This window comes from Bactrocera dorsalis, chromosome 5 (genome assembly GCF_023373825.1).
Source record: "Bactrocera dorsalis isolate Fly_Bdor chromosome 5, ASM2337382v1, whole genome shotgun sequence".
NCBI classification, from domain to species: domain Eukaryota; kingdom Metazoa; phylum Arthropoda; class Insecta; order Diptera; family Tephritidae; genus Bactrocera; species Bactrocera dorsalis.
In genome coordinates, this window is record NC_064307.1 from 33479429 (window position 1) to 33502917 (window position 23489).

The following is a 23489-nucleotide window of genomic DNA, read 5'->3' on the forward strand; positions in this document are numbered from 1 at the left end:
CATTGTGGTTTATTTGTTCGGCACATATATTTATTATCAATCCATTATACATACGTATATACATATGCATGTATATATAAAAATGTATTTATAATATAAATATGATCAGCTTAACGAGACGACTTGGTTTCCGTATAGTAAAAGTATGTGTATATTCGTTCGTCTATCCGTGCAATCAATAACTTGAGTGATCCATTATTGAACTAATAGATTGGGTATGAAGGGAGGTGAATTGGATTTTCATATGTTGATATGGGGAAATAAGGTAATAATCATATCGTTCCGATCTGACATTGTTAAATTTTGACACCGGCTCTTCTAAAGCTGTCTAATGCCATCTCGGTGTTAAAATTTAATCTGGAGTTTTGGTTATTGATTTATCGCGCTTTTTATACCCTGAACAGTGTATATTAAGTTTGTCACGAAGTTTGTAACACCCAGAAGGAAGCGTCGGAGACCCTATAAAGTATATATATAAATGATCAGTATGTTGAGCTGAGTCGATTTAGCCATTTCCGTCTGTCTGTCTGTATATATACGAACTAGTCCCTCAGTTTTTAAGATATCGTTTTGAAATTTTGCAAACGTCATTTTCTCTTCAAGAAGCTGCTCATTTGTCGGAACTGCCGATATCGGACCACTATAACATATAGCTGCCATAAAACTGAACGATCGGAATCATGTACTTGTATGGAAATCTTTCACATTTGACCAGATATATTCACGAAATTTGGTAGAGATTATTTTTTAAAGCTATAATGTAATCTCCGAAGAAATTGTTCAAATCGGCTTACTATAACATATAGCTGCCATACAAACTGAACGATCGGAATCATGTTCTTGTATGGAAAACTTTTTTATTTGACAAGATATATTCACGAAATTTGGTACAGATTATTTTTTAAAGCTACAATGTGATCTCCGAAGAAATTGTTCAGATCGGCTTACTATAGCATATAGCTGCCATATAAACCGAACACATACATAGTTACTAAAAGAAATGCACCTGTGAAAGGTGTATTAGCTTCGATGCAGCCGAAGTTAACGTTTTTTCTTGTTGTAGTTTTTAACAGTGCCGATATATGGGCAGGGAGCGGAGTTATGATCCGATTTAATTTATTTTCACACCTTCGTTCTTTCTTTTTTGAGAAGGAACATGCACTAAGTTTCATCAATAGAACTTAATTTTTATTCAAGTTACGGCTTGCCGGACGGACGTACAATGACTAGGATTTCAACTTTTCTCGTCATCCCTATCATTTATATATATAATCCCATATCTATCTCGATTAGTTTTAAGTGATGCATACAACCGTTAGGTAAACAAAACTATAATACTCTGTAGAAAGAGTATTAGAGAATTTTTTATAAAAAATGTGTTAATATAAAAAATGTAGTACCTTGTATTAAGAAACATACAAGTTGGCAAGTAACAAACTTGTTTTCGATCAGAGGAATTTAATGACAAATTAATATAATTGTACTACTTACTACTTGTGGTTACATAAAAACGAAAAATATTCATACTTGTATATAATTGTATAAAAGAAATGGGCGCGTCTACAATAACGAATTCCAGATAATTGTTTCACATAAATAATTATATGAATTTATTTTGCATATGTTTTACTTTTCTTCCTTTGTTATTCTTTTTCTAATATATGCTAATTGTTTCTGACAAGCTTATCTTACCCGTAAAAGTGAGAATCCATCGATCCAAAGAACTAAATAGACTAACTTGATTTTGCTACAGTTATAATCAATTCCGCATATATTCGATTTCTTCTAAATAGTTTTGAGTTATTTGCAGATGCCCGCACTTTGAAGTGAATACGAGTACCCTAATACTAATAGGTTTTGTATATTCGCACACACTACTTCAATATATACACTGACACCATGGGAATGTGTCACACAACAGGTGTAGCAACAGTTAGTCAAGCGAACGTGCTTATGGCATGGAATATTTATGTATACTATTGTTAGACGATTTCACTTGAATTTCTTTTCTCTTTCATATTTCGCTTTTTATGTGCTTTTGCAGAAAGTATTTCCATTTCCGCTCACGTATCGCAGCTCGGACAACAGCATTGCTATTTTTGTTCGCAACTGGCGCTTACACATGTCGTGTATGTTCTTAACATTTACAGTTATGCCAGTGAAATGAGCGAATAATCGTAAATGTACCTCTATGCAAATATTGATCGAACAGCAAAGTAAACAATGCTACCACTTTTATTTAAATCACTCCCAGCGCTTGGCAATGGTGTTGAGTTCCGCTCTCTTTATTACAATGTTGCACAGGCACCTGTCAATATGTCGCGGTAACAACATTTGTTATCACTGCTTCTGCCTGTAATGCAACAATAGCTTTTGTTTCCAGGCGAGTAAAATAAAACACTGTGTTAACATTGTTGTGAATGAGTAACTTTTTATATTTATTAGAAGTTGTTATACAAGTATGTTTGTTAGTTGGTTGAAAAGAGAGGTCGCAAAATCAGCTGATTACAAGTGACCGCACTTAAGCTCACATTAAGCTTACTGTGCTTCCACAGCAGTTTATATGTTTAAAAACATTTTGGTCTTCCTGCTAAAGGTTTTTGGCGCACCACATTTTATTGCTTTCTACTTACTTTTTTGGGGGAAATTATTCGACACATTAGAAGTGAATATGAACTTAAATATAGGAAAGTACGGGTGGGCCATCTAACGTTTTAAATTTGAATTATCTATATTTCGACATTGGAAACGTCAAATACCATTCGGAAAGTGACAGATATTCAGTAAAAAGTCTACAATTTATGAAATGGGTCGCTATTCACTAGAAGAAAACGAGAAAACAGTTCGCAGATTGGGCAGAAGATCGTTTGACCGAGAAAACATCTTTTCGGACAAGGCTCATTTCCACCTCGATGGTTACGTTAACAAGCAGAATTGTCGCATTTGGGGCACAGAAAACCTGCACGCAATCGTCGAGAACCCAGCATGAATCACTGTATGGTGCGGATTTTGGTCTGGTGGAATCATCGGCCCATTTTTCTTCGAAAATGAAGAAGGAATCGCCGTTCGCCGTGGTGAGTGATATCGCGCAATGTTAACCGAATTTTCTTCAAGCAATTTGAAGAGAAAGACTTGGACAACATTTGGTTCCAGCAGGACGGCGCTACGTGCCATACAGCAAACGCTACACTCAATCTTTTACGCCCTATCTTCGAAAATCGCATAATCAGCAAAAGAGGTGATGTGAATTGGCCTCCCAGAAGCTGCGATTTAACTCCGTTGGACTATTTTCTGTGGGGAGGTGTTGAAGATAAATGTTACGCCAACCATCCAGAAACAATTCAAGATCTAAAGTACGAGATTCAAGCTGCTGTAGCTGCCATAAGGCCTGAAACCATCGAGAAAGTACTCCAAAATTGGGTGGATCGGATAAGCTACTGTAAACTCAGCCGTGGTGGTCATTTGTCCGAAATTGTTTTCCACAAATAAATTTCATAAAACAACCTTTTAAATAAATGTTAGACCTTTGATAAATATTAACGTGTTTCCAATCCACTTTTTATTGAACAAAAAAAAATATATTATAAAGGGTGATTTTTTAAGAGCTTGATAACTTTTTTTAAAAAAAAAACGCATAAAATTTGCAAAATCTCATCGGTTCTTTATTTGAAACGTTAGATTGGTTCATGACATTTACTTTTTGAAGATAATTTCATTTAAATGTTACATGTGTTCAGTTCTTCCATTTTTGGCAACAAAAAATTTTTCTCTTTGACCCCATGTCGTGATCTGTCAAATACTAATGCATGTCCTCACCTCAGGAAAGTAATTATAAGCACTAAAGTAAAAGCAAATTAATGATCAATATGAAGATATGAGTTGAAATCCGACTAAGTGTCTGTCAGTCCGTCTATCTGTGCAAGCGATATCAGGTGCTCCTGATATTCGTACATTAATTGTTGAACTGTCTACCTAAAATATCGCTCAAAATACTAGAGTTCACAGAAAATCCTTTCCTAAAACTAATTTGTCTAAAGTAAATGTGACAAAACTGGATAAAATCGAGCCAATACTTTCCCTAGCCTAAATATATAGTTGACTTTATTTCGTATGCATCATTTTAAATATGTAAAATATGACACAAAGGAATTGTCGGTCGATATGTTGACTTTGTACTATATATCCTGGTAAATATTAGTGAGGTATGCTAATGAAATTTGTTGAGCATATATTGTTAGCTATATGGATACAACTTGTCAATCCTTATTCTTAGCACATATATACTTAATATGCCAACATAAATGTTTGGATACTCCCTGAGAGACTGAAGATACTGAGTTCCCCTTTAAAGTATTTTTGTTATGGTTTTATTTATGTTTATGTCTCTCATTACTGATAAAGATAAACACTTAACACATCCTCTTCCCTTTAACTTAAACTTAAGCTCAACTCATTTTTAAATATTAAGGTATTATCGCAGCCTACATATGTATATGTTAATGCAAACATGGAAATTCACTTAACACGTGCTTAAATACGTACACGTACCTAATATTAAATAACTGGCGCGGTAATTACTTTATGAAATACATAAGTATATGTAATAAATTTTAAACCGTAGATGTCAAAGTACCAAAATTTACTCTTAGCTCCTCCATGAGGCCAGTTTAATGTAGGTGATTGTGTTCTGTTTGTAGCTCTGTCATTACTTGACTGGCATATTAATTTTCTGCCTGAATGCAAATAGCAAATGCCCACATCATAAGTCATAAGTCTGCAGGCCAGTAATTGTCATCTACGCATAAGTACTTTTGACGGTACAATGTGGGTATATATATACATATGCATATATGTATGTATGTCTGCATTAAAATCGTATAATAGCAATAGAAGGTGGACTTGCCAATCTTATGAATATTAATGTCGAAATTCTAGTACTACAACAGCATGTAATACATACATATTTCAACCAGAACAGTTTGGGGTGAAAAGTTGAGAAGAACTTTTTCTTTGATTCGGGATTTCTCATAAAAAAATAACCTTTTTGTGAAAAGAGCAATTTAAATTACAAGTAAACTAAACGAAATCGAAGCCATCACCACTACTAAAAGCATTAAAAGATATTAATTCAATAATTATTAGCCTCGCTGAATTCAATTTTATGAATTAGCTATATTGCTCATACGCACTGACAACTTCTAGCAGTAGACAACCAACTGCAATAGTCAGTTTAATATGTTGGCCCATTATTTTTATAGTTTTTTTGTTGCTTTTTTTACTTAAATGGCAATTCCTGAAAAACTACTAAATAAAACTAAGCAATAAAGAGCTTTTAATACAAATATTACCTAGTTTCCAATCAAATAAAATAAATTTATAAATATACCGTAAAACCATGCATTAGGATCAGTAAAGCACTCTACCGTTCGCGTTATTCAAAAGAATTCAAAAAATAGTAATCCGGGCGAAAAATTTTTATTTTTAAACTGTGTTATGACAGCGCAAAAATGGGAAGTTGAGCTCAGGCTTAATTTGTTGCCTACGCAGCTAATCCCCAGCTGTGCAGGTGATGAAGCCATAAGCTGATGTAGTTTTCAAAAGAGAATTACAAATAAGAACTTTTAGGTAAAATAAACTCAAAGAATTTCTATATTTGTATTTTTTCCTTGGCCAAGAGTATAAAATGCGAAATAGTTTAAAACCGAATTATAATTAAATAGCAAAGCGCATACACGCCCGTTAATAAAATGTTAGAAAACTTGTTTTTAAAATACCAACAACGTTTCTGATGTCGATATCCACTTCGCATGAGAGCATTTAAGATTTGCTCTTTCGCATCCGAGTGAGTAGTCTTACAGCGGAGCCCCTTTCGTAATTTAACACAGTTTATCTTTAAATTTTTATTGAATTTCAGTTAACAAAATGTAATTCATAAATATAATATTTTCCAGCTTTCAACAATTAGCCATCACACATTTCGATTACTCAAAGAATTGCTGAACAATATTTTTTTCAATAATGAACCTCTTAAATTCACTAAATAGCTGTCGCTAAATTCTTTTTATCCGCGTATCACAAATTAAATCACCAGCCAATCTGAAGCCCCTTGCATGCAAAGCAGGATATCAATACAAGTGGTGTCTGGGAGTAAATAGTCAAGTCACGCGACACACATTGAAAAGGCGGCACGCGCTTCAATTAAGTGACAAACGTTGGCATTTAAATTGTGTGCTTGAGGCACATGACAAGGAAAGAGGCTCATATACGCGCCTAAAATGGAAATTGTGCGCACGAATAAGTTCGCGCTTAACTTGCTTGACGCAAGCATCTACATATTTTTGAAAACAATAATGTTTTACTAAGTAATATGTCTAGTTTAATTTAGTATTTCGGTATAATTTGTTAGGAAACTCGGCTTTTAGGAGTCACCTCACCACCCGTGAAAAACTTAGTAGTTGGAACTATTTACTATGGGCAAAAAATAGTAAAACTTTGTTCATAATTTTAAAATTCTTAATTTATTCTTTAAAATTTATGTCGTAGCCCTCAAATGACTCCCCATAACTTGGCCCCAATACACTTGTGCCAACGATTTTTCCAATCCTCGAAACAGTTGTTAAAGTCAATTTCTGGAATAGCCTTCAAAGCGCGTGGCGTGATTGTCTGTTTCCGCGTCGCAAGCATAAATCCAAGACTCATCGCCAGTAATAATACGATTCATGATATCTCGGTAGTCGAAAAGCATTGTGCTTTCACTTTTCTTAGGCCCAAATGATTTCAAAATGGTTTTTACTGATCCTTCCGACATTCCAACGATACCAGTAAGATCTCTGACTGTTAATCGTCGATTGTCAAGCGCCAATTCTTTTATTCCATTGACGTGTTTGTTAATAGTTGATGGTCTGGACCTGGTCATCAACACGTTCTCGACCCTCTTTTAATAATTTTTACCAATCAAACTTACTTGCTCGCGACAGCACCGAAGACCTTTTCCAACACTGAACGTTTGTATAATATACAAATACATATATACATAGTTACGCAAATGCGGTCGGAGCCTAATATAAAGACTAGAATATCGTAAATAATTCAAACTCATCAGCAATTCAATTATTCCTAATTAATATTAAGACGAGCTTTAAATAATAAAGAGACATTTTCTATAATTTTAGATAGTACTTTGGTCGATTCATCATTCTCGCTGGTTCCTTTTTGAACGTGACGCTAAACACTTTTTATTTTATTATATCTTTCTGAGTAGATTTTAGCGCAATCTGAATATAATAGTATATATGTATATACAGTGGTGTTCATAATATTAGTAGTGCAACAACTTCATACATATTAAAATCTTTCCTAAAGTATTCTCACTTGCCAACTCAAAAACCGTAAATAATTTAGTAAAATAGACACTACAAATTATAAAAATTAAAAATTTTCGGGACTTTTGCCTCCGCTGTAGTGGTTGAGTACTCTAGGAAATACACTTGCAAAGAAAATCATCAGCATGTGTGCGGCACTAAGGTCCACTGTGACCAAGGCACTTAACGCCATCTTGCATATATTGCCCGTAGAAGGTGTATGACTGCGAAAGTTGCTATCAGACTCAGAGAACCGGGATCCTAAAATAACACGTGTCTGAACACCCGGAAATCTTCACGCACTTTGACTTTATACCGGATCACTCAGATCATAGAGTAGCAAAACCAAATTCTGGCGGCTCCTTCTCTGCCCATAAACCTGCGCGGGAGTTGTGAGAGGGAAGCAGCCGTTGGAGCAGAGCTTTTTTACGGATGGGTCAAAGCTTGGGAGGAATATTGATGGAGAGATTTTCTGCTAGGAGCTCTCTGTCAACTCTAGCTACAGTCTTCCTGACTATTGCAGTATTTTTCAAGCCGAGATTGCAGCCATTAAGGTAGTATTAGATTTACTGCTACGAAATGCAGCCTCCTTCAGAAAAGTGGCCATCCACACAAATAGTAGAGCGGCGATATCAGCTTTGAACTTATTAACAGTGTGTTCATGGTCCTCTGTAATAAGACTGATATAGGTGCCAGACCACAGCGGAATTGCAGGAAACTGATGGGCTTCACAAAGAACTACTCAGCAGTCCACGTGCGATCTCTCCAGATGATCCATCTAATCTTACTTAACCTGCTTCCGCTGTCTTTTTTGCGAAGTATTTTTGTATTTTCTATACGAACAAGATGTTGCGGTAACGCAATCCCGGTACACTATAGTGGGATACAGGTCCACAATCTTACACAATACAGTGATAAAGCAGAAATCGTGGGTGAAAGTATAAAAAATCGATACTAGAGGACGGACTAATTAACTTCCAGTCTTAGACCAAGTATCCTCTGGGTAGCCTAAGAACATCTGCTTGAAGGCAAGCTAAAGTGAAAAGGCGAATCATCCCCTCCACAGGGTTGTGCGCTGGGCTTGGGACCCGCAACGTAAAAAAAGCCATCAATAATGAGAAAACAACAGCCTTGGATGAGAGACCCCCTTTTTGATGACGACCATGGCGAACGAAATAAGGACTACGATTTAAGGGCATGCACCTGGAATGTCCGGTCGTTAATTGGGATGGTTCCGCTGCCCAGATGGTTGATGTCCTCGTAAAAATAAAGGCTGACATCATCGCCGTCTGATGGACGAGACAAGGACGGAGACGGGAAATTGTTTAAAATTACTGCCGATTGTTATTGAATGCGTAGTTTGTATTTTTACTTCATTTTTTTCTTTAATATTTAAAAGCCACCAACGCTACTATTTTCATGTACACAGCTGTACGTACGGCCACATTGACGGAAACGTTGCTCAGAGGACCGTTATGTAGAGCGAGGCGCTTAGCCGCGTAAATGCATGTGACCGACAAATTTGCAAACAAAAACATATTTTATGCTAATTTAATTTTCACAGGCTACAAAAGTTTGCGGGCTAAGCTGCTGCGAGCAAGAATAATACAAGTAGTAAAACCTACAATAGCAAAGAAGCGTCGTGCAGCATATTAAATGCACGAAGCGAGTTTATTAAATGAAAATATGGTAATAATAATTGAAGCGTCCCACCCACAGCGACAGTAGTAACCGTTCCATTTCATTACCAGTGTTCTTCAGCGCGCAGTGTTTGTACTAAATTTCTATTAGCATCAAAATAACGTTTCACTCTGAAAATTAGTTTTAGCCAACAGTTATTCGAGCAGAAAAGCACCTCAGCTTTATCTTACCACGACACTGCACTCACTAGTTCAATCCAAGTGGATCACTGAAGCGCTACGACATTTAAGCAAAATACTTCAAGCTTGCCAGCTCCCGGAATTAATCTTTGTTTTGGTCAATTTCTGCACTTAATTCAATTTCTCTGCTTCTAATTCACCCTTTCGCTGCAGAAACTTGGAGCTTGCACTTAGCGGCACTTGTTAGCAGATCAGCAGCAATGGCAAGTACTTTAGCATGAGCAGCGCAGCCAACCATGTTAACGGCTGTAACTTGGGCGTTCTTTACTTCATTAATCAAAGACAGCACAGTAGCGGCAACATAAATTGCAATTACAGCAAACCATTAAGAGCAGCATGCAAGCAACTAACCATTGCCTCCCGAGCGCCGGAGATTAATGGCGCCAACAGACGGCCGCAGCCATATTTAATTGCATCAATCGTTACTGTTTCGTATATAATTAATACTAAACACTTGACGACGTAACCTTTATAAATCCACTGGTATTTACTTGTACGAAAGGCTATATACAAGGACGCCATGTCTGCATTGCGGTCTGAGCACCCTTATCTTCTTCTTGTAATTTTTTCAGTGTAGCAAATGTTTTCTCCATTAACTCGTACTGCTTTGCTTGCTTCATTAAAATACTTTATTTATCTTAGTGTTTTCTGCTTCATTGGTCAATTAACTCTGCTAATTTAATGCTCAGCTAAAAGATATGAGCAATAATTTCAAAATTTCGATTGGATTAAATTCTTGTGGCCATAACTAAGAGATTTATTAAAGAAATATATTTTTTTTTTCAGTAACGTGAACCGATATAAACAAAGAAAAACAGGGAAACATACTAAATTTGGTTGCACCCAAGATATAATACCCATCACAAATACAAAGATTGCTTACAAAAAGTTTATATGGCAGGTCAATGCATTCTTTATTCAAACTGAACAATTTATTCAGAGAATGGATCGTTGTCTTTGGTCCACGAAAAAATTTCATTAAATGTTGACCGCGGCTAGCGTCTTCCTCTGCTTCCCCGAGGGGGGAAAGTCCAATTGGCAATACTTTCAGAGGTGGATCAGCCCGTTTTTCATCCGGGAATAATGAATGACTTATAGAGTTTTGTCTTTGTTCGTCAAGAAGCGCTTATAGAGAATTTTTTTGTCGGCCCGCTTGTCAAGCTCTTTATACTCAACCTCTGTCTGGTCTGCAAATGCGTCTCGGTTCCCTCTTCAACTTTCGGTATCTATCTCATCTTGTACGTGTTGTGGTCGATAGAAACGTTGCGAGGTAGGCAGTATGTTTTTTTTGCAACAAAAAGTTTGTAGCATCGAACGATATAGCGCTCGCTCATTCGTACCAGCTGTTTTTTTTGCATTTTTAAAATCAAATACGGTTTTGTATGCTGCTATTCGAAAACCACAACCTTGAAACAGTGGCATTTTTCACAGTTCTTGAATGCCGTGTTGCTGCTGATTGCTCTCAGAGAGCAGGAGTGCAAGTCGAATAGAAAATCGTTTGGTTTTCTGCTGTAATTGCAGCTTCTAGACGGCGAACCTGCCTTGTGTTTATTGACGTTCGTTTTTTGCTGCACAGAGGCGGGTGCGAATTTGAAATGTGCAAGCAAGATAATGGCTCTCGAGTCAAAGTCTGAAATCCTCGGAGCGTACGCACATCTAAAACTGCTTAAACGTGTGTTCCGACTCAAAAAATCACCCGTTACAAAGATTGATCAAAAGATCTAGTTGGTGGCTTTTCGATCTGGAGAGAGCCAGGTAGCTTGATGATTTTTCCTATACTCGAACCTAGTACTACAGCTTACCTTTTCGGCCTCCAGCGAAGTCGATCAGCCTCAACCCATTTGTGAAGTCTCATAGTGGAAGCTGAATTTATCGCTTCAAAATGCCAAAGGTACCTTCTTTGCCACCCTGGCGTTAAAGTCGCCAAGCACTTTTATGTCTAAGCCTTCCCCGATCCATAACGAACAACCTCTGAAAATTTCATCAAGATTGGTCCAGCCGTTCACAAGCCTTAGCAACACTAACAAACAAACATTTAAGAAAATTGAGGTTTTTAGGACTTTTCCGGCAATTATTCGAATTTTTCTCGTCGTCTCTCTGAACTTGAACAAACGTTTAAAAAAAGAATTGGCCAAATTGGTCGCGGCGTTGTTGAGTTATGCACCTAGCAACACATTTTGCGATTCATTTTTATAAATTTTGTTTACGGAATCAATTTTCTGCTGCGGATACGTTGAGGATGGTGCAGAAAGCCTTTGGTCTGCAAACGTCTATGTCTAATAAAAAATGTTTTCCGTCTACAAGTGTATAGTTGATAGTTCCGAAGCCGAAAGCCGTGAACGTGGTACCACTGAAGACGAAGAGCGTCCAGGAAAGCGACCAGCAACCTCAACCCGAAGCTCACGTTCAATCAAAAATTTGGTCTTGAAAAACCGTTGATTAACAATTAGATACCTTGCTGATGAAGTTGGCACCCCCCCCCCCTATCGTTAAAGGCTCATACCAAGTACCATGTTAAGGATGTTTTGTGCCTCAAGCGCGTCAAATCTCTACTGGTACCGAAAACATTGAACTTTTTGGAAAAAGGCGTATCGTTGAAGTGTGTGAAACGATGCTTTCCGACTACCAGACTACCATGAAATGCATAATAACTGGCGATGAGACTTGGATTTATGCTTACGACCCCGAAACAACCGATCAGTCGAGCGAATATCGTGCCAAAAGAGAGCCGAGACCAAAAAATCGCGCCAAAGTCGCTCACAAAACTCAGTCATGTTGACAGTTTTCTTCGGTTATCGTGGTGTTGTGCACCTTTAACTCTAACAAAGACATTCCTTCCAACTGGTCGGCAAACAGTCAAAAAGGAATATTATTTGAACATATGTTATGCGTCGTTTTCGTAACGCTAGCCGCTTAAAAAGGGCCGGAATTGTGGAAAGACAATTGGCTTGGTTTTATACACAACGATAACTCTGGGGAGCCAATATTTTGTTTCCTCATACTCGTAATTCGTGATCATTTTGCCAAAACTCAGACCCATATCGTTCCGCAACCACCGGGAAGGTGGTGATCCACCATGCTGAGCTATAGTTAGGGAATCGTTTCTGGCTGTTCACCAAGCTCAAAAGACCGCTCTGGGGAACAGTTTTGTGCGATAGAGGAGATTCTACTGCTGGATTCAGCGAAGACGGATATATTTGTTTGGAAGCCCTCTCGGAAAGTGACTACAACAGTGTTTTTGAAAGCAATGGGAAACGCCTTGGCATCGGGCTAGGGGATATACTTTTATAATATAATGAAATTTGATTTGACAGGGAATAGTAATAAAGATTGTCGATAAATAAACCGACATGTCACCTTATTTTTTGGCACAGTAAGTACTTTCTACTTCAAATTGTGCATAATAATAGCTACTAGGCAATGGTATATAATTTTTTAAAAAAATTTATTTACTAATTCTAAACAATTGACTTATAATTTTGCAATATTTTCCGTTAGCAAACCAAGCAACTACTCACTCCATATCAATAATTAAGTTTTTATTTTCAACTTTAGTGTTACTTATGTATGATTGCAAAAAATGAGCGAGTCCTACAAAATTTCAAACTATTGAGATTGACAGTTTATTTGTAGAACAGTTTACGACACTAAAAGTTTTGCAGAAAAAGAAATCAATTAAATACAATATGTGTATTCCACTTCTAATGGACGGATAATGGAGAATAACTATACAATTGAATTTCAGCGACAAAAACTAATAGCTTTTTACCCACGTGGCTATTTTGCATTGTTATGCACAAAACTCACTAAAATTGCGGTCGTGTTTGTTCGCATATTTGCGAATTTAGTTGGAAATAAATTGCAGAGTTTACGTTAATTAAGTGTGCAGATGTGTGTGAAAGTCCTACAGCGCCAGAAGTGTTCACACATATGCCGTACTTTATTAACTTTGTATGTACATTCTCTTGTGTTTTGGCACTAACATCTGCATAATTGTTGGGTATTATCCTATATATTATATATAGTATGTGTTATGTACATAAGCCTTTGCAATTAAGTTCACAACTCAAAGTTCATTTCAGACTGTTTGTTAGAGGAAATTATGCTAACGGTATTAAAACAATTACAAATTCTAAATTGAATAAATCTAAAAGGTCAAAAAGTAATTAAAATGCAACGTGAATAGTTGCGTGAAATTAGTTACGTAGAAATTGTGTATAGTGATATTTAGTTTTTCCTTTTTATAGGAAGCTTGGTTTTTATTTCGCAGCATTTGGCAGCCGTACATTTGCTAAATTAGAAATACTCATTTTTACACTAAAATTTTCTAATAGCAATTGATATTTTCGATATCAACATCCATAAGGATGAACTCGCGAGACTATACCAGTTATTAGAGCCTTCTACAAGACGAAAAAAATCAAAGAGAACCAAGGGCCTTCAATTGTGACAGCAGCGGTGGCAAGCCTCATCCAAAGAACGATGGTCGCGCAGACTGATTTCAGACATCCATTGGTGGATAGACAGTGGGGACATGAATTTCCACCTAACACAAATACTGAGTGGCCATGGATGCTTTAGAAAGTTTCTGTTCCAAATTAATCATGACGTTCGTCCGTATTGTCCGACGTGTACAGAAGGCTCTGAACACATATTTATTCACTGTCTCCGTTTTTTAAACATAAGGAAAAATCTACACTCGGCGGTAGTATAAGGGTGAAAAATTTGACAACACGTTAATTGCAATAATGCAATTTAAGAAGAAATTCTTCAGATCGCATTGCTATAGCATATAGCTGCCATACAAGGAACCATTTGAATATGTGAAGGGTTTTATAGCATCGGTTCAACCGAAGTTAAGGTCTTTTTTTCGTTACTAAATAACGCTTTTGCTATCTAAAATAAGGTACAGGTGTACTTTTGTAATAAATGCACAAAATTCTATTTTCATTGCAGATTCGGCAACACTGATTTTCAAAGGAATGAGTTGGAGCGGAACAATGTATATTTCCTAGTTTCAATTAAATAAACTAATATGCACAAATTAAAAAACAAAATGAAATATTGCCAATTTTCAATTAAAATACGAAGTGAAACGTTTGAAAATAAATAAATTGAAATAAATTCGAATACATACGTGCACGAGGAGAATTAATCCCTTACAATAAGCAAAAATAATACTCGTAGAAATATTGAAAAACTCGGAAAAATAAAGACAATATACAGTCCAAAAATAAACGCAAAATCGCAATATTGCACACATACATACATGTATACAAGTACATGTGTGCGCTCACAAGTGATATATTCCAGCTTTTCGTTAATCAATTTCGGTATATTTTGATTACTTTCGACTAGGCAACCATTGTGATTTCGCTGTTGGTTTTCTTTTTAAATTTTTTCAATTTTCTTTTATTGTTGCGAAGTTGTGAAAATACACACCAATATCCGCAATGCGGCATTAGAATATTACGCGAATTCGAATTCGCCATATCGATTATTGTTAACGGTTTGCACGCTGCGCCTACACGCCGGTTGATGGGCGCGTTTGATGTTGCCGATGGTGGCAAAATGGATCGATGTCGAAATTGGTTTTGCGCGCGTAGTAATAATAATGACTATGCCGAAGTGGCCGTAAATGACCCGCTCAAAAATCTAACCAATTCCATTTCGGATACAATACGTGACCACGTGCGCGACATGAGCAGCAGTAATGGCGGTGGTTTTATGACCGCAGCAACCACAACACCTCCACCATCTATGGCTACAACAACACCAATGCACTCGACGACTACATCGCATGTGGTTACATTTCTGGATGATGTCGGCGCAAGCGGTAGCAATGGCGCGGTTACGACGAGTAGTCGTGTGGTAAGCCACACAGAGTTGCATCCACCCATGGTCGACGGTAATTTGGACGTAATCGAAGCTGTAGAGGATTTCGCTAATGGAACTGGCATCGGTTTATCGCTATGTGATGATAGTGTGCCATCATCGAAAAACTGCTATCGCCTCATTATGCTGGGGTAAGTAAAGACTTTGCAGTTCTTTTAAAGTAGTTGTTATAAATTAAAGGTTATCTAATATTTGTTCTCACACGACGTTTTGTTTTTTCTTACTTACGTAAAACGTCATTTCATACATCTACTTCGAAACATATTTACTAAACATTTTTGATTTTATAATTTGTTTATTGTTTTATTGATAATGCCCTGTACCTGATGGCATTACATCAGCACTTCTGCACCGAGCTGTCACATATTCGTGCAATTGACTGGTAACCATCTACAGAACAGACTCAGAGAATCTCGATACTTAGATGACTGCGAACCTAATTCCAAAAAATTGGGTTACAAGGTCGCTCAGCATAGCCTGTTTTCCATTGACCTGCTTACATACCTTCGAGGGAGGCATGGGAGGGAAAAAATCGCGTATGAAGACCAGCGAAGAGGTTTTTTACGAATGGGCCAAAGCTTCTGGGGAGGGTTGGTGGAAGTGTACACTGCCCTATAAAGAGCTCTTCGCTCTCAGCAGTTCAATGGTTGTAGGGATTTCTGACTGGATACTGTCCGAACGGCATTCATGCGATAAGATTAAACATCTTACCGTATGCCAGCCACACGGGCTCTGTGATCCGCCCGTGATGCTTAGGGTTCACCCATCTTACCTAACCTATTTAAAACTATTGTATGCCACGTTGATTCTTTATGCCACAAAAAATAAAAAATATATTTTATACTGTCTTGAATCTTGGTCCCTATAAAAGGTGGTGTTTCCTGTGATTTGTCTGCACAAGGCATCATCGGTCCATACCAAAATGTTTTTAAACTCTTAAATTTGTTGTGGTGTATTATAAAATGAAATATGTACATATATCTCAAAAAAGACACTCATTATAAATATCAAAACAGGAAGCATCAAAAATTGTTTTTCCGAATATAAACGCTTCAATCACGCAATGCCACCGAAATGAAAAATGAATGTATATTGTGTTGATATATTTGGTGAATGCTATTAACACCCACTAAACCAAAACTGATGAGTGATATGTATAATATTTAAAAAAAAATATTCAAAATTTAATTTACACCCAAGTTTCCCAGAAACCTCCGTGGCGACCTTCTCATTAGACACAAGTTGCTGTCTGACGAGTGACTTACAATTATGGCAACAAAAATAAATCGCATAAAGCCAAATCTATAGAAGACGAGGACTGGTAGGCAGTGGGTTGTCATGATGGAAAAGTGTTTTTTAACCTTTTTAAAAATAATTTCAACAATTTTCAATGAAATTTCAGTCCGAAGGTCGTAGTGTTCTGTCTATTTACTTTAAGCTTGTCAATAGATGACTTCACATGTAGTCGTGTGTTTTGAGTTATTACTCGTATAGCAAAACAAGTCAATTTAAAAGTCATCGGCTTGACACATATGTAGATGGCTACAAGAATTAAATCCATATAACTTTTTGTTGACCGTAACCTTCAAAAGGCGCCTGTATAAATCAGACAGCAGTCGGATCTGTGAATTACTTGTATAGCATTTTTAGTGAAGCAACTTAGTAACAGTGTTCGCCCAAAAGTGGTTGTTACCGACGAAAACCTCAAAAAACTATTCAGAAAATAGTTTTGGATAACCGCAAAAAGAAGTTGTTCAAGAACACTCCGAGGTTATTAAATTATTCATTTACGAATATTTGGGTATGAGAAAGATCTATGCATGCGCTAACCCACTTTCGACCAAAAACAATGATAAGTTGATGATTCGGAGTAATGCTTAGAGACGTTTAAAAAAAACCCCGAATTTTTGCGTGGTTATGTGACAATGGATGAAACGTGGCTGCGCCATTCCATTTCGAAGTCCAATCAACAGTTATCCGAGTGGACTGCAAACGATGAACCTGCACGAAAGCGTGGAAAAACGCAACAGTTGGCTGGCAAAGTTATGGTGTCTGTATTTTGAGATGCGCATGGCATAACTTTTATTGACTACCTTTAAAAGGGAAGGACCATTAACAGGGACTATTACATGGCGTTATTTGACCATATGAAGGACGAAACGGTCGATTTTGAATAAAAAGAAAGTGCTGTTTCACCAAGTCACCAAGTGAAAACAAAGCAAAAATTTATGAATATCAATTGGGTTTCGAATTGCTTCCGCAACCACCGTATTCTACAGATGTGGCTCTCTGCTACTATTTTCTATTCTCAGATATGGCTATAATCAAAATTTGCCAAAAAAGTGTGTTTTGCTATGGTAGACCAGGGGCTTTTCAAATGACCTGCTAAGAATGTCTTCAGCATATATTGTATAAGCATAGTCTTCAACGCTATTCTAAATAAATTATTATAATTGAAGTTAAATTTTTTGCAAATTTGACTAACTCCATATAAAATAATTAACAATTTCATAATGAGCAAATAGTTCTCGCAAAATGCTGGAGACATCGTAGTAACCTTCATATTTCAGCTAAGGTAATGGTGACCACGTTCTAATTTTTAACTTGTCTTAGATCTGTATAATACGAGTATATTTATACCCACAGCAGGGTATACGAAGGTTTGACGATTAAGTAATGAGACTGATTTTATTGCCCCGCTTGTGCGTAAATCTGATATTAGTTCCAACTTTCGTCTGTCTATACCGGCATCCCTCCGTCTTTCCCGATTGATATATGTACCATCGCTCTAGCTTGTTTAGTTCGCCTGCTGCGTCAAGTTGAAGACGTGAGTTTGTAGTGCTCGTCACAATGGCGCAAAGAGTTTAAGGAGGGGCGTGAAAGCGTGGAAACGAGGCGCGGAGTAGACCAGTCGAGGTGCGGACTGACGCGAATGCGCAGCGTGTTCGCGCATTAATCCGTGAAGATCGGCTTTAGTATCGAATTCGTTCATCAGGGGAAAACTGTGAATCAAGTCTGCTATTGCCAAGTACTCGAAAGATTGCGAAAACGGGTCAACAGGGTGCGCCCAGACATCGCTCGTAACTGCATCCTTCATCACGACAACGCGCCGTGCCACACCGCCTTCAACGTGTTCCAGTGTTTGGCCTCTAAAGGGATCGCGGTGTTGCAACAGACGTCTTATTCGTCCGACATGTCACCCTGCGACTTTTTTTGTTTCCTACAACAAAATCGGTGGTCAAAGGAACCCATTTTGAGTCGATTACGGACATCCCGAATTTTTGCGTCGGTGATAGAAACATATCTCCATCATTTCCCACTGGAGTCCAATCGACAGTCATTCTAGTGGACTGCACATGATGAACCGGTTCTCAGGCGTGGAAAGACGAAAAAGGCGGTTGGAAAGATTATTACATCAGTATTTTGGTATGCACGTGGTATAATACATACTCAATGACTGATTACTGAGCCAGTTATAATTTATTTCACTGCATATTTGGTTGCACTCCTTTTCTATTATTCCAAAGGGATAGCAATTGAGTTGAGAAATAATTTTCAAATATACGGTTTTTATGGAATCAGTCTAATTACTTAATTGTCATGCCTCGTATTTGTCGGAACCGCCGATATTAGACCACTATTGCAGTCATCCAAACTGTACGATCAAACAATACTTTATAAAGAAATGCTTGAAACAGCACACAGTCACAAAATATTTATATATTGCATAATATACTTAGTACTTTTAAAACACTGCATGTGGCGTTTCTATTTTTTCAAGCAACACTGTATAAACCGGTATTAATACATTGCTTCCGCACGTGCCTTTTTCACACGCCATCTACAATTAGTACTTCGTCCATACAAACTTACATGAAAAGGGCGGAAAGGAGTGCAATGCAAAAATGAACATTAAGAGGACAATGAAAGCATGTACACACTAACATAAATATGTACGATATACACACCATGATTCATGTGTGTAAATTTGTGTGTTAATGGTATAATTTTGTAGTATGTACTTCAATAATTTTGTTCGCGGCATTTGTCACGAAAAGTGAACAGTCACATTCGTTTTCTTATCGCTCTTAATTAATTAATTTACAGAAGTTACTTCAAAACGAAATACATATATACATACATATATACACATACACTCTTATTTGTACTCAACTGCTGTCAAATGTATTATATTGTTATACGCCACAACCGTTCCACGCGCACGAAGTTACAATTGAATTTATTGTTTCCTTCGACGCTTTTATACTTTCGTGCTTTCGCGTTCTTCCTTTCGAATGTGTCTGATTTTCGTTTGTCATTTTATTGTCAGCTCGTCACGTGTGGGAAAATCATCGATTGTGGCACGTTTTTTGGGTAATCGCTATGATGACGCATACACCCCGACCATCGAAGACTTCCACCGCAAGCTTTATCGAATACGCAATGAGGTGTATCAGCTGGATATATTGGATACGTCGGGCCATCATCCGTTTCCAGCAATGCGACGCCTATCATTCATGACCGGTAAGTAACTACATACTTATATACAAATTATTTATATGTATATACTAGTAGACAAAACTACATATGTATGTATGTAGTCAACCGATTAACATTGAGGTTGTCTTCAATGGAACTGAAAGTAAATAAACTTCAAATACGGAAAGTCCCTTAAATTAACATGAAAAGCAGCATTAAAACTCGGACTAAATTTACGTAGAACTGTCAGGATACGAGTGTGCCGCATAAACGTTACTCAGCTGGATGACAAGCTATCCACAGCAGGTAATAAAAGTATTTCCTTGTGGGAATTTCAGTTACAAAGTGTCTGGCTTTGAGACAGGCGGTGGCTTTGGCAACGAAAATCACAGCACAATGGGGCTACCAACTGTGTACTTTCATAGACATGTTTGCGGTTTGGAAAAGTAAGGCAATAAATACTGGAAAGAGCAAACCCATAAGAGCAATAAAATTCTTATCCGGTGTGGTAAGAATAAGTAGATGTTGTTTGACATCTAGCAGACACATATACTTACATGCAAAATTAGGGCTCTAAGAAGCAAAGAGCTTGAAGAAGAACAGTGCCGTAGAAAAGGTAGCACGGTGACACACGAATTACTTTTATACAGCGAGGCAAATGGAGTGGCATTTAATGAAAGTGAGCCAGGCTTTGTGGGCGTGCATAACCAAGAACAGCATATTTGTTCAGTATGTTTGGCTTAAGCGATTCGGTGTCGATTTAGCCGATAGAGTTGTTAAACGTTTTACTATCAACTGCACTGTGTAACAGTTTTTATAAATAGCTCGAAAATTATAAGAAATATTTGAAGGGTGATAATAGAAAGCTTGACTGAATTGAAAATGATAAAGTTGAAGTCTATTTTTTCCAAAATTAATCAAACTTATTTGCATTTCTTATACAATGTTCGATTTTAGGTCCATGAACGAGAAGACTTAAATCACCAATGATGTGCTTTAAATCTGTTATACTCCGGCAACTTATTCCTCAGGAGTGTAATATTTTTTCCAGATAAGCCATAAAAGAGATAGATGTAGTGGGTGAGTCTGTCTATCCCTTTATTCTGTGACACGTAAAATCAGTTAAAGTTATAAGTCTTATTATAATATAGAGTCCTGTTATAAAAAAAATATAAAAGCTGTTAATTGGACGGAACCGCCGATATCAGAACAATATAATATATTCTTCTTCTATATTATAGTAGACGTCGCTTACGCGGTTATAGCAGAGTTACAAGAACGCGCCGGTTGTTCTTCCTTTTCGCTATTTGGTGCCAATGAAAAATTTCAAGTATAGCTAAGTCCTTCTCCACTCTCGGCTAAAGTGTTTCTATTCGGACGACGTGACCTAGACAGCATAAACACTGTGTATTAATTTGCAGAACTATGTTAATTTCGTTGTATATCTCATACACGAATGCCTCTGCAATATATAGCAGGACGGGAGTAATGAAAGATTTGCAGAGTTTGGTTTTTGTTCATAGAGAGAGTATTTTACTTCTCAATTGCCTGCTCAGTTCGAATTAGCACCTATTGGCAAGAGTTATTCTGCGTTGGAATTCGGGGCTGACGTTGTTGTTGGCATTGGTTTCAAGATAGACGAAATTATCTACGACTTCGAAGTTATAATTTAATAATTAATAGTGGCGTGGAAGCCAAGTAGCGAGTGCGACGACTGTTTGTTTGATAACAGGAGATATTTCGTCTTGTCCTCGTTCATAACCAGACCAATGCGATTCGCTTCCTTATCCATTCTGTAGAAAGCAAAACTAATGGCTGGAGTGTTGAGGCCAATAATATCGATGTCATCGGCGTACGCGAGCAGTTGTACACTCTTTTAGAAGATTTATCTCTCATTCGAGGCTTTTTTGATATTTTCATTGGGGGTGCTTTTTACGTAGCGGGCTCCAAACACATCGGACAAGCCTGAGGAGGGATGAGTCGCCTTCCCAATTTAACTCGCCTTCATACGGATGTTTTTTGGCTATCCAGAGAATATTTGGCCTGAGACCAGAAGTCTTGAATGGCGCTCAGTATGTGAGTATATTTGTATGAGCAAAAAATAGTAAGACTTCGTTCATAATTTTCTCAATTTATTCTTCAAAATCTATGTCATCCGTCTCAAATTAATCACCCTTGGCCACAATACACTTGTGCCAACGTTTTTTCCAAACTTCGGTGCAGTTGTTATAGCCAATTTCCGAATAGACTTCAATGCTCATCGCTATACACGTTCAATGTCTTCAGTTGATTCAAAACGGTTTCCCCGGGCCGGTCGTTTGAGTTTACTGGCGAGCCAGAAGTCACAAGGAGCTAAATCAGGTGAATAACAACGCATAACACCCAAATAGTATTCCTTGTTAACAGTTTGGCCGGGCAGATGGAATTCGGAATGCACCACCTCGATAATCGAACTTTGATGTGGGTTTTTCGGCTTCGGCTCACCTTTGCCACGATATTCGACCGATTAATCGTCTGTTTCTGGATCGTAAGCATAGATCCAAGACTAATCGCCAGTAATAAGACGTTTCGCGGCATCCTGGTAGTCAGAAAGCATTGTTTCACAGACATTTTCGAAAAAATTAATTATTGTGGAAACAATAGTTGCCTTAGGCCCAAATGATTTTTAAAATGGTTTCCACTATTCCTTTCGATATTCCAACGATGGCAGTAAGATCTATGACTATTAATCTTTGTTTCTCCATGTCCAATTCTTTTATTTTATTGACGAGTTGATGTTGATGGTCATCTTGACGTAGTTCGTCATCAACGCTTCCTCGATCATCTTTGAAAAATTTCTTCCAATCAAAAACACTTGCTCACGACAAACCATTATCATGGAAGGCCTTTTCCAACATTCTAAAGGCTTCGGCACCAGAAATTTGAAATTCCACCATAAAATTTAATGGAACTTCTTCGCTGAATAATTTTACTCATCGCCGAATGCACTTTATGTACTTCAGAGAGTTTTGATATGATATTTGACACAGATATCACTAATAGGCATACCAACCTGGACAAAATATTTCGACGAATAGGTTTTAGCGCGAAATTTAAATTAAAAAGTCTTACTATTTTTTGCCCACAGTATTTGTCAAGAAGTAAATTTGTTGATAACAGCGAAGTATGTAGTTATTAAAAACTTCCTTGGATGAAAGTTGTTTTCATGAATCCATATCAAATTAATTTTACGAATATTCTTGGAATTGTCTGGGAAGCCACAAAAGCACTTGCGGTGATTTGATACTGAAAGCAATCCTAGCCATCAGTAGCACTAAAACCTCAATCACCCACGTCTAAATAATAATATAATAATAACTGGTTGCAAAAAGCTGATAAAATGATGAAAATTATTCTCATAATTTGCAAATATAAAGATGAGTTTCAGTGAGCTTGCTATTCTATTTAAACCGCTATAATTTCACGTGCGCTTAAAGTTTGCAAGGAAGAGTGTGGAAGCTTGAGGAACTCAGTTGTAGATAATAAAATAGACTTTACTACTTCTATAGTACTTTATTACTCATAACCAAAGAAATAAACACGAAAAACAGCATTAACAATTTTCTAAAATTTAGCAAAAGGTAAGATGTGCCTTTGATAGGACTATAGACTTAGAATTGTTATTCAGTGTTATTACGGAAAATTGTGAAAAATCATAATCAATTTCTTTTATTTCTTCATACACTATTTCAACTTTTGACTACAATACCATCAACAAATAGCCACAGTACCACGTTTTTATTTTCTAAACTTCCCGTGGGCGCTACTTTGCGAGTATTTCTCCAATGCCCGCCAATATAGACAAAGCTTACAATTTAAGCCGATTTGCTTTTTC

At 37.2% G+C, this 23489-nt stretch overlaps 1 protein-coding gene across 1 annotated transcript in view; it reads left to right on the plus strand.

Moving 5' to 3' along the window:
* Positions 1 to 23489, plus strand: part of LOC105227142 (GTP-binding protein Rhes) — a 96493-nt gene that overhangs the window by 66867 nt on the left and 6137 nt on the right. Inside the window, exons 2-3 of the mRNA XM_049459251.1 lie at positions 14198 to 15267; positions 19467 to 19660. Coding sequence (XP_049315208.1) covers positions 14780 to 15267; positions 19467 to 19660 — 682 coding nt within the window. The 5' untranslated portion in view covers positions 14198 to 14779. The remainder of the gene's footprint in view (positions 1 to 14197; positions 15268 to 19466; positions 19661 to 23489) is intronic.